The sequence below is a fragment of the Rosa chinensis genome, chromosome 1 (genome assembly GCF_002994745.2).
Source record: "Rosa chinensis cultivar Old Blush chromosome 1, RchiOBHm-V2, whole genome shotgun sequence".
Classification (NCBI taxonomy): Eukaryota; Viridiplantae; Streptophyta; class Magnoliopsida; order Rosales; family Rosaceae; genus Rosa; species Rosa chinensis.
Window position 1 is genome coordinate 58,225,005 of NC_037088.1, and position 11,321 is coordinate 58,236,325.

The 11,321-nt window shown below is 41.0% G+C and overlaps 2 protein-coding genes across 5 annotated transcripts; both read right to left on the reverse strand.

Moving 5' to 3' along the window:
• Window positions 1-4,816: 4,816 nt before the first annotated feature.
• LOC112171997 (phloretin 4'-O-glucosyltransferase) lies at window positions 4,817-6,443 on the reverse strand. The gene has a single exon (XM_024309156.2). It carries the CDS (start codon window positions 6,378-6,380, stop codon window positions 5,010-5,012), a length of 1,371 nt encoding a protein of 456 aa, XP_024164924.1. The 5' UTR covers window positions 6,381-6,443; the 3' UTR covers window positions 4,817-5,009.
• Window positions 6,444-6,982: 539 nt separating this feature from the next.
• Window positions 6,983-9,970, reverse strand: LOC112196375 (E3 ubiquitin-protein ligase SDIR1). 4 transcript variants are annotated; one of them, XM_024336712.2, is made up of 9 exons: window positions 9,813-9,970; window positions 9,142-9,278; window positions 8,987-9,041; window positions 8,842-8,894; window positions 8,488-8,716; window positions 8,215-8,329; window positions 7,876-7,921; window positions 7,511-7,633; window positions 6,983-7,312 (listed from the first exon to the last, which is right to left on the reverse strand). In XM_024336712.2, the coding sequence occupies exons 2-9, from the start codon at window positions 9,217-9,219 to the stop codon at window positions 7,184-7,186; spliced, it is 828 nt and encodes a 275-aa protein (XP_024192480.1). In that variant the 5' UTR covers window positions 9,220-9,278; window positions 9,813-9,970; the 3' UTR covers window positions 6,983-7,183. The 4 variants fall into 4 exon arrangements, with proteins under 4 accessions (XP_024192480.1, XP_024192476.1, XP_040368793.1 ...); XM_024336708.2 differs by having other exon boundaries at window positions 7,511-7,636; XM_040512859.1 differs by lacking the exon at window positions 9,813-9,970 and adding an exon at window positions 9,562-9,772 and having other exon boundaries at window positions 7,511-7,636.
• Window positions 9,971-11,321: the final 1,351 nt, after the last annotated feature.

The window sequence follows — 11,321 nt, forward strand, 5'->3', positions numbered from 1 at the left end:
ACGACTCATGGGGACAATACGATTTTCTCATTTGAGATTGGGAAGGGCAGTGTAATCAACGCTTGGGATGTTACATTGAGAATTATGAAGGGCAAGATATGTTCTTTTTTTAGGGAGTTTTGTAATTTTTTAAGCTTCTTGTGACATAGTTTCTCTTTTGTTGGTTAACTTGGTTTCATTGGGTTGGTGAGATTACTAAGATCACTTGCAAGCCCGAATATGCTTATGGCAGTGCAGCGTCTCCACCAGATATCTATCCCACCGGACTGACCGGAGTAATGATTTTCTTCTATTCTTCTATCTATATTGCTCTTTTAAGTTGAAGTGTTAGTTATATTTGTCCTGATGCTAAAATAAAGGGCCGTGACCACTTACTCAATTTCAGCCTAAAAATTGTCCACTTACTTCACTAAGAGTTTTTTAACCCCATTTACCCAATCCAATAGTTTTTGACAGTATTACCCTCATACTCTCTCTCTCTCTCTCCTCTGCTTCCCGAGCCCGTCATCGGAGCCTTGAATACTCTCCACCGGCACTGGTCCTCGTCACCGTCCCAGTAAGCGACGATTCTCCTCCTCCACCACAGTCCACCTCTCGCCCTAGATCTCAACCTCGACCACCTCCTCTCTCCCAGCGCTTTGACCTTGACAAGCACCTTTCCAATCTCCAGAAATCATCCCAGGTCCTCGACATCATCAAGTCCAACGCCGACCACGTCCTCTCCAACGTCTCCTCCACCTGCGACCTCGCCGACCACATCAGCGCCAAGATCCGCGACCTCTCCAATCTCCATAAATCCTCCTAGGTCCTCGACATCGTCAAGTCCGACGCCGACCACTTCCTCTCCAACGTCTCCTCCACCTGCAACCTCGTTGACCATGTCAGCGCCAAGATCCGCAACCTCGCCGACCACGTCAGCGCCAAGGTACGCGAGCTCGACCTCGCCCAGTCTCGTGGTTCTGATTTTTTTTTTTTTTTTTTTTTGGTAAATTTGGCAGAAGGCTTATAGGAAAGAAGAAAGAAGAATGAAAAAAAAAAGTTTTATTGAGTAGTTATACATGTCTATTGCGGGGCAATAATATGATTATTGAGAGGCAATAATATGAGTATTGGGGGGCAATAGTATGCATATAAATTGATCAATTGTGTCTGTAGTGCATTAATTTTGGTTTCGGGAGTTTATACAATTCACTGGAGAGCAATAATATGATATTGGAGGCAATAATATGATTACTGGGGGACAATAATATGGTTACTAGGTATTATTAGGGGGCAATAAATTCAGAAGCCGGAATCCGGTCACCAGTCCGGTAGCCCGATTCCTGATTCCGGTGATCGGTTGCCGGATTCCAGTCACCGGTCGCCGGAGTACGGTCATCGGTCACCGGAATCCCCAGCCGGCCACTGGTCATGGGAGTCCGATAAGGTCTCCTATCACTTCTCTCTCTAAGTGACAAAGAAGGAAGGGGCAAAATTGTCCCAAAATAAATAAAAAGAATTAATTTGGTATTAGGGAAATAATCTCTTAGAGTGTTTGAGCAGAAAATGGCTCTCTGCCTCTCCATCCGTTTTCTAAACCCTAGCCGCCACTTTGGCCTGGGGCCCCATCGGAGGGGCACGGCGTTGACGTTAGTGGCAAGCAAGGCTTCACTCTCTGCCTCTTGCAATCTTTTGGAGACAAATCAATGTCAATTGTTTTTGACAACTCCCCAACGAAGATCCCCCTTTGCTGAGGCGGTATATCAAACTCTCTCTTTCACCACTCCAAACCATAGCGACGTCAGAGGAGATGGGGGTGTCATTGGTGCCGAGTGGTCGAGGGAACCAACACAAGCGGAGGTGGGTAGGGTCCGACCGCGAAGAGCACTTCTCAAGGCTTCTGGAATTGCTGTTGACCGGTGGCTAAAGCCAGGTTTTCAGGTTGGATTTTCTGTTTTCCGGCATGAACTGACGACAACATTGGTTTCTGCATCCCTTAGAAGAATGGAGGGAGAGGGGCTCCAGGCTTTTGCTCATTTTACAGCGCTCCGATCTGTCGGATCGGCAGTCCGAACTATCCTGGCATTGAGACTCTTGCAGAGGATGGAGGCCGGAGCGGCGTTGTTCACCTGCGGCAGAGCTGATGACAGAACGGGTTGGGTGCCAAAATTGGTTTGGGTGTCCAAATCAATTTTGGGGCCCAAATATATTGGGATGCCTCAATTGTTCTGGGGGTCCAAAGCTAGCTGGAATTGGAGTTGTGCCCAAGTGCGGACCAAGCTAATGGACTCTAGCTCCCTAGGGTTTCGGATTTGGGATCCAGGAGGATGGACACAACCAAACCTCCTAGTCCCCTCTTGGAAGGCAAGGAGAAGATTTAGTTTTTTTTTTTCAAGGAACTATGCCTATTTACTATGGTCTAGAATTTCTTCATAGTTATAGGCTTGCTTTGAATAAGTTGTGCGATAAGTTCGAATATAGTTGGTCTATCCTATGTACCACTGTGGCTCCCCCACGAATCCTTGTCTTGTCCATTGTTATGTGACAGCGGGTGTGTATGTAATGGACTTCCTGGCATGCGAATTATAAATGAGATATCATTAATTCAAAAAAAAAAATCTCTTAGAGTGTTTTGGGTAAATGGGGTTAAAAAAACTGTTAGTGGAGCAAGTGGGTAATTTTTAAACTGAAATTGAGTAAATGATCATTTCCCTGGGAAAATTATGTTATTGGCAACAGTTTAAATTAGTGGAAGGGGAGTGAAATTCACACTATTTCACTTCCTATTTTACAATTCAAACTTCATATATATATATATATATATATATATATATATATATTTGTTTGTAAGTTAAATTTTTGTCTTTCGTAACTTTATTTTGTCTTTTTAAAAGAATTTCAATTGAAAAGGAAAAGAATGAGTGTGGATTGTAAAATGAGGAGTGTGATTTTCAATCCCCTTAGTGGAAATATGAAATATCATTGCATGTGCTACGGGAACTTTTTTGAGCCCAAATAAAAATTGTAACCCTAGTACGCGCCTCCACGACCTACTCCCTACTTCATTGGCTTTTCGCTCGTCCGACTAAGCCTCCATGCTAGGCAGGTCTCAGGGATTGCCAGCGTGCACCATGCGTGGTCGAACTGGACTAGTTTTATGGGATGCTTCTGAATGAGTAGCGAGGCAGCAAGTGTGAAGGAGACCTAAATCGGGTTGGTGACCATATCGATTTTGATTTGATTGCGGACTGGTGATGGGATCAGAAATGTTTGGCAACTGCAGGTGGTTGGCGGCAGCTGGTGGTAGGGTGCAATCTGACTTGATCTCTAGATTTGGAAGAGGATGTAGCTCAAATACATATGGGAGATGGTTGCGAGACTTGGTTATAGAGGCAGAAGGAGTGATTTTACTGGATCCGTTCTGGTGGAGGTTCTCGCAGTCTAGTTTGGCTTGGTCGATGGCTTTAGCATGATGGTGGGATGGTCACCCGGTGTGCTACAGTAAATGCGACTTCGATGGCTGCTAGTAGCAGTGGCAATGGCGTTCGTGGTGCTGGTATATGCCCGTCACCAAAGTGTTGGGCTGGTCCTGGTGGCTGGGGCTGGGTATTTGGGCTTTGTCCTTAGGTCAGGTCTATTGGTCGTGTGGATTGGAATTTTCTTGTCTAGCCTTTTTTAGTGGTCTTAGTGGCTTTAGCCTATTCTAGTTTCTCTCTAGTTTTAGCCTATTAAATGGATTTTGAACTTTATCGGGTTAATTCTTAGTTTCTCTAGTTGTACACTAATTGAGATCTCTACACGACTAGAATTACTATTTGGGGGAGTTAGGTTGTGAGGGTTTGGGTCCTTTGTTTTTTAGGCTCGAATAAGTGAACTCATTCTGTTTACAATGACGGTTACATGTCATGTCATGGATAAGTATAATATTTCAAAATATATATACATATATATATATATATATATATATATATTATTTAGAGTGGAGCTCCGCTTTGAAATTAATGTGTGAAGTTCGAGTTTTCGGTTATTTTTCGGTCGCATATCCACATCTCGACCGTTCAGTTTTTAGGTACTAATGTATAGATCATCTCTGTAAATTTTCAGCCAAATTGATGATCTTTAAGGTATCTAACTCGCTTAAACCAATTGACGAACTGAATCTGTCCAACCTAAACCGTACTAGCTTTAAGGCAGTTATCAATGCCTTAACGACTACCAATTTAGCTAGAGGAAATGAATAGGCTAGAGTAAGATATTTACTACTTTATCTATGATCTATATTCTGTAATAATTGTTTCTTTGTTGAATCCATTGAGATTTACCCAGTTTATAAGAATTATGATGGCTTCTGTTACATTTTGCAACTCACAGAGAACTGAAGAAGCAGAGAGAGCTTGCTGCTGCAACCGAAGAGGAAAAGAAGAAGAGAGAAGAGGCCAAAGCTGCCGTTGCTGCCCGTATTCAAGCTAAGTCAGACGCCAAGAAGGGAGGAAAGGGAAAAGGCAAAGGAAGGCCCTTGAGCATGTTATTACTATGAACCTTTATAATTGATTAGATATTTAGATGGAATACATAAGTTGGTCAACTCATTTGTTAGACAGAATGGTGGAGTTTATATTTCATAGTATGAGTGATCTGTGATTTTGAATGTCATGATAACTCATTTGAAGCAAATTTCAGATTCGGATGGTTTTAGTCGTCAATTTCAATCAAGTGAGGCTTTTCTACTGAATCTTTGTGCTTGAAGCAACTTTTTTAAGGCTTTTGTGATCCTCAATTACCTTGATTTCATGCTTAATTACTTGGTTAACACGTGAATTTGAAATGGCTAGAATGCTGGATCGAAATAAAGTTCTTTAGGTGGTGAACAAGTGATCGAACGAACTTAAACAGAGTACAAACAACACTATATTTACTTTCGCCAACACAGGATGTCAGATCGACTAAAAAAAACACAGGATGTCAGGATCTGAATTCTGAACCTTGATGAAATCAATCATCTATGGTTAGATGTATATCAACAACCCATTTCAGCCCAACCTTCTGACGAAGTTCCTGAGATTATCATCCGAAGAACCACCTTCCTTCACAGCCTTCATGGCCAAACCCTTCCATTTCTGAGCATTCCTTCTCATCTCCTCCCCTCTCTCTCCATCCCCCATCACCACTTCCAAACACCTCTTAATCTCTTCACGCTTGATCACTCCCTCTTCATTTTCTCTGGCTCTAACTCCAGTCCCCCACAGCTCCTCAACCAGCTTGGCATTTGTAGTCTGGTCTGCAAAATGAGGGCACCCAACAACCGGAACACCAGCTGCCAAGCTCTCTATAGTAGAGTTCCACCCACAATGCGTCACAAAACACCCAACTGACTTGTGGTTCAGCACCTCTACTTGTGAACACCATGGCACTATTAACCCCTGTTCCTTCTTTAGTGTATTGTTTATCAGATTTTGAGTTTCTTGACCCCCTTCATTTCCTGACTTGCGGATAACCCATAGAACTGGGAGTCCACTGTCAACCAAACCATGTAGTATCTCTTCCATCTGACCACTCGACAACACCGCCAAGCTCCCAAACGATGCATAAACCACAGAAGAATCTGCTTGTGAGTCCAGCCACTGAAGGTAATCGTCCCCAGACTTGTCAAACAAGTCGCAACAAACTTCGACATCATTGGAACGAATCAAGGGACCAACAGTAATCAGATTCATATGACTTCTCATATCTCTGATTGCTGCCTCCTCTAACCCATCAAAGGTGTTAAGCAGCACACAAGAGTTGAGATCCTGTTCCAAGATTTGGTAGTGTTCCTGCAAGGTAGGGAGAATCGAAACATGTGGACTGGAAGGTAGGAGATAGGAAGGTAGCTCGTCAGAAGCAAAAGGTGGCAAACCATCGATTGTTATGGAACTTGGAAATGGAAGGCTACTCTGATTCTTATAGTAATCTTTGAAGTAATGGTGGCAAATTGCAAAGGAAGTGGTGGATAATATGCATAGAAACGCAGAAGCTATACCAAAACTACTGGCAACTTCAGCAGCCCAAGGGAGGAGGATGGTGTAGATTAAGAAGGTGATAGGGCCATGCTCATCGGATTTGGAGATCTTCTCAATCAAAGCAGTGAGTGATTGTGATCCCGCCCGCTTCAGCTCAGACATGATGTGGTCTGGGTCATTGTCGGGTTTAACTCCATCGTCAAAGCCATTGGAGAACGAAGCAAATGATAAGCCTTCTAGAGAAGGTAAGGATTTGATTTGGGCAAGGCCGTGGACGCTGGTGGCAAAGGTGACATGTGAGCTTCCAATGTCTATCAGCCGCTTAGCTAGTTGGAGACTAGGGTTCATATGGCCTTGTGCTGTGGAGGAGATGACAAGGAAGTGGTGGTTCTTACTCTCCATCAAAACCTCTATTGGCTTACTCTGCAATTAACTATGGATTGAAATTTGAAGTTGCAAATAATGGGGAGGTGTAATTAAAGCTTAAGATAGCCATCATTCTGGACTTTTGGGTAAAATGGACCTACACTCGTAGATAAGAATGAATTTGCTACAAGAAATTGCACATTTTTCCACCAGAGTTTCTTGACTAAATTGGTACTATAAATTCCTGATTGTAGAAACAAGTTCACCGGATTATTTGGACAATATTATTCACTACTTTTTGCCTTTCATTTTCACCATTTAGATCACTAGGTCAAATACTGTTCATAAAATGTCACCGAATGTCAGTTTACAAGTCACGAAATTGACCCAGAAAGTGACTCTTTTTTTTTTTTTTGGTCGAAACCCAGAAAGTGACTCAGAGTAACTTTTTGTGAACAATATCTGACTCAGTGATCAAAATAGTGAAAATGAAACGCAAAAAGTAGTGAATAGTATTGACCCAGTGACCTCAACGTTTGAACTTACTCTAAGAAACCATCTTTAATTGTGCTTAATCAGTCTGCTCTCTCTTAATAATGCATCAATGCACATGTGGACTCGTGGAGTCAGCAAGCTTCTGTCTAAATTTTAAGGTCGATCAGATTATGCTATAAAATTCAAATCACAAGAATTCAAATATACAAACTTGTTATTTTGATGACATAATACCGTGCGACCCAAATACCTATATCAATGTAATTACACCAATCTGGGCCATAACCTTTCAACTTATGTGCCTAACTCAGCAGGAAGGTATTCTACTAGTTACACTGTCACGATCAAACCATGTAAGAAGCATCCATTGCTGCACCTTGTCCGTTTTCATGCCATCCAGAACCTGCTCTGTATTTACACACTGGGCATGTTCCCTGTTGCCTTAGCCAAGGGTCAATGCAACTAGCATGAAACTGAAACAAAGCAAATGAAAAAAAAAAATACTAAGTGTACTATTTCTTTGCTAATCAGACGTAAATCAGAACAGAAAATATCATTCCACAGAAGTGCCTTCTATGCACATACAGTCAATTATGAACCCCCCACAACTCATATGACTAACTTGTAAGTAAAAAGGCTTAAGAATGAGTCGATGGAAAAAGAAACTGAACCTGATGCAAGCAGGGAAGGCTGCGGATGAGCTCCCCCGTGTTAACTTGCTCCAAGCAGACACTACAGGTCAGTTCATCTTCAATGGCTTTGGTGCTCCCAACATCAGCAGTTTCTTGCTTCTTCTGCTAAACAGTGGGAAGATCAAAGAATATTCAATCTAGTTATTTGACATATTATATGCTCAAACATCAAAATTTTGCATACACTACTAATACGAAACTTATTAGTGAATATAATTTTCTTTTTGTAACAAGCGAACTACTCAATGAACATCATATATTCGGAAGCCTGACTGAAATACGGACAATATTCTTACAAGTGAAAGCTGTCAAATAAGGGGAAATAAAGGACAACGGGATAATACCTCAGCAGGTACTGAGGTTGAAGCTTGTTGCGTCAATGAGGTACCACTGTGCATGAAAGAAAACCATAAAAGTCAGTGTGCCTGAACCTAGAGTCTATATAACTATGATTCAATTAAGTTTCCATTTTCCCCCAAATAACGGTCCGTAACGTTCAATCATGTACATAGCGTAGTACAATCTCTTCTCTTATTGTCTTATTATAAGTAGGCTAGAGTTTTACAGATGCAAATGTGGTGTGACTTTAATTCAACACAGAAGAAACCGCATTTGAACCATAATTTATTTAAGTATAAACACTATTGCACTAGCCAAGCTAAGATCAAAATTGAAGAACTTACTTTTGAGGACCCGCAACTTTATATTTGTGGACAGGAAGAGCATTTATCTCTTCCTCACTCATAGAAGATGCTGATGGAACATTGTCGGAGTCCAGAGCTCGCAAAGTTTCATAATCTAGTATTCAACATGAGAAACTTTCAATGTAAAACAACGGTGCATTCTAAAATTTGAAAGAAACATATATAGAGATAAGGTAGGTTGGTGAAAGATGTAACAGCTATATATTTGATATCATATATGAAAGTTATTTCTAACTGATATAAGTACCATACCTAGGTCATCAAATTCACGGTCAAGAAGTGCAAGCTGAAGCCTGAGACCTTGAAGGCGGCCTCTTGTTGCTAGTGCTATGGATGGTGGCATATGCAACCGCAATTCAGTATGACCAAGAAGGCCACTGGCGGCTGCTGCATGAGCCTGTGCTTGAGCTTGCAGCTGTTGACAGGTTGCATACATCCTTAACGTTGTAGCCATCAAAAAAACCCCGAGGACTAGCCACAGCTACATACAAAATTGAAAAGAAGGATTATTATTATTATTATTATCCCTTATTATATTAAACCAAAACAAGTGTGACCTTGACCAGTAAAACAAACAGAACTGTTTACACTTTAGAAGGACGATACCAGGAAATTAGGAGACATTTGGTGCGAATTCAGTATCATAAATAGCAGTAGAACTGGCAATAAGACAACATATAAACAGAAATTAGCAATTAACAAAACAATCAAAATCATAAGACAAAAAAAAAATAAACCAGTAAATTAGTACCTGTGACGAGAAAAGCAAGTGAGTTGGAATTGACAGAGCGTGCTGTATGAACACGCTGACATAAAACAAAACCAGGATCAATATGGAAACCGATAACAGTAACCTTAAGTAGAAAACAACACATGAAAAACTTCCAAAGCACAACAAACTTTTACCATTGCGCGCCGCTCTGGTATGAATTCGGGAAACCCACTCTCAATATCGCCTCTTGTCCCCCGGAAAACAAAACTCATGACTGTCGAGTTTTAAAAAAGCTGTGCCGAAAGTATTAAGTTACCGACTTTCCAGTTCACTGTAAAAGCCAAACATGTACATTTTCAGTATCCAAAACGATTAGTAAACTAAAAGAAGCTAACCGAATTCAAAATAGTGTAATGCGGAACCTAGACAAAGAGTCCCAGATGACATACATTCAGAAAACTCAAGAATTTTGGAGCCATTTGACCTACTCACAAAAAAGCCCAAATGTCTGAGATTTCCAGCTAAAAACACCCATGAGCGCCATTAAAATGCAAATAATGGTAGAAAATCAGCAAAATTTCCCTCAAAGAATTCATTTTTATGTAAATTCCAACCTTATTAGGTCTAGCAATTAGCAAACAATACCGAATAAAAACCAAGATGATCCAATTCCATCCACGAACAAAAACCCCAATTGAAGTTTGGGATACAGAATCGGAGACAAAGCAAAACCCTAATTTGGAAATCACATTCGCTCGAGCTAACCCAATGTACAAAATTAACAGTGGAAGCTTCGATACAGAAAATTAGAGCGATCAGAGATTAAACACAAGAGTGAGAAATGAGGAGGGAGGTGGGTGATTACCTGAAGCCAAGAGTGGAGGTGATTCAGATCGCAGCGAAACGACGGCGTTTAACGGACAATGTTGATTCGGTAGAAGAAAAAGGGAGCGAGTTGGAGTGAGGAGTTTCGACTCGGACGCGTTTGAGCTTAAAGCTGTGTGCTGTGCATCACACGTAGTAGTATTAGATTTAATGTATTACACTCCAATATTTGTAAAATTTCTGTTGCGTAACGACACCGTTTTATTGGTCGCCTTAAAAAGGTCGCTTTTGACTGCTTTTTGAGTTTCTAGTTTCCACATCCCTAGTTAAAACGCTGCGTTTCTGTTTTTTCGAGTTTTTTTTTTTTTTTTTTTAGGTAAAAGTTCATTGAATTAGCTATAGAAATCGCTCAAGAGGACATCCCAATAGGGAGCATACAAAAGCTAGATCTAACTCGACCCTAGAGCTAAGAAAGGACAAAGCAGAAGGTGTATTACACATAAAAAACACTGCTCTAAAGCACATTAAAAAAAAACTATAAGGTAAATTATCAGCCTTCTCAAGATAATTACCAACAATAGAATTGTCACAACCTTGAGATTTGTAGACCAAACTATTAGAATATGCAATATGAGTATGTAAGAAATCGGCAAGCCAACCAAAACTAGACTCACCCCAGCCTAAAACACACGGCTCGCCAAGGCATTCAATTGTGGTACTCACAGCATGATTGTACTGAGACTCTTTGTAGAATGTAGCAATGACCAATCTACCTAAAATTAAAGGCAGCACACCCAAAATAGAGATAATAGCAAACTTGAGCAAAAATTCAATCAAGATATCTCATGGGTCCCAAATCCAACCCTCAGGGGAAACCAAACCCAACAAAAGGGTTATGTTTTGAACCTAAAAGTAATCCAAAAAACTAGCTAGATTTGATTTGTACACCCAACCACCGTTGGGCACCCTGGCAATGCGCCGCGCGACCTTTTGCATCTCCACCTTCGATAACAACATATTTGTCTTGCCGTTGTCGACCCATTGAAGCCGACTTCCAATCAGCCACCAAACTAGAAGCCAATCGCGTCCCAGCACCACCACAATCAACACCAACAGTCGCAACCCCACCCTAAAACTGTAGAATCACTGTAAATCTGTATGTAATTAGGATTTTATTTAATTAGGATATCCTGTAATTATGGAAAGATTGTTTCCTATTAGAGTTAGACTACTTCTTTGTACTTGTATATATAACCTCATTGTGGGATGAATAGAATTATCGAATTAACCCTGAATTGAAGTATTCTTTTCTACTTGGTATCAAAGCAGATTCAATCCTTTGAACTTGCGCTGCATCCTTTGAATCCTGAATCTTGAATCCCGAAGAACACCACAAACCGCTGCGTACCACCACCGTTGAAATCAAACCATCCTGAATTTCAAACCTCCATTACCCTACCTTTTTTCGGACAAAAAGAAACAAAAAAATCTTTTCTTTTTCCAAAACATTCATATCCATCTTGAAACCCTTGAAAATCCAATCCTGCGA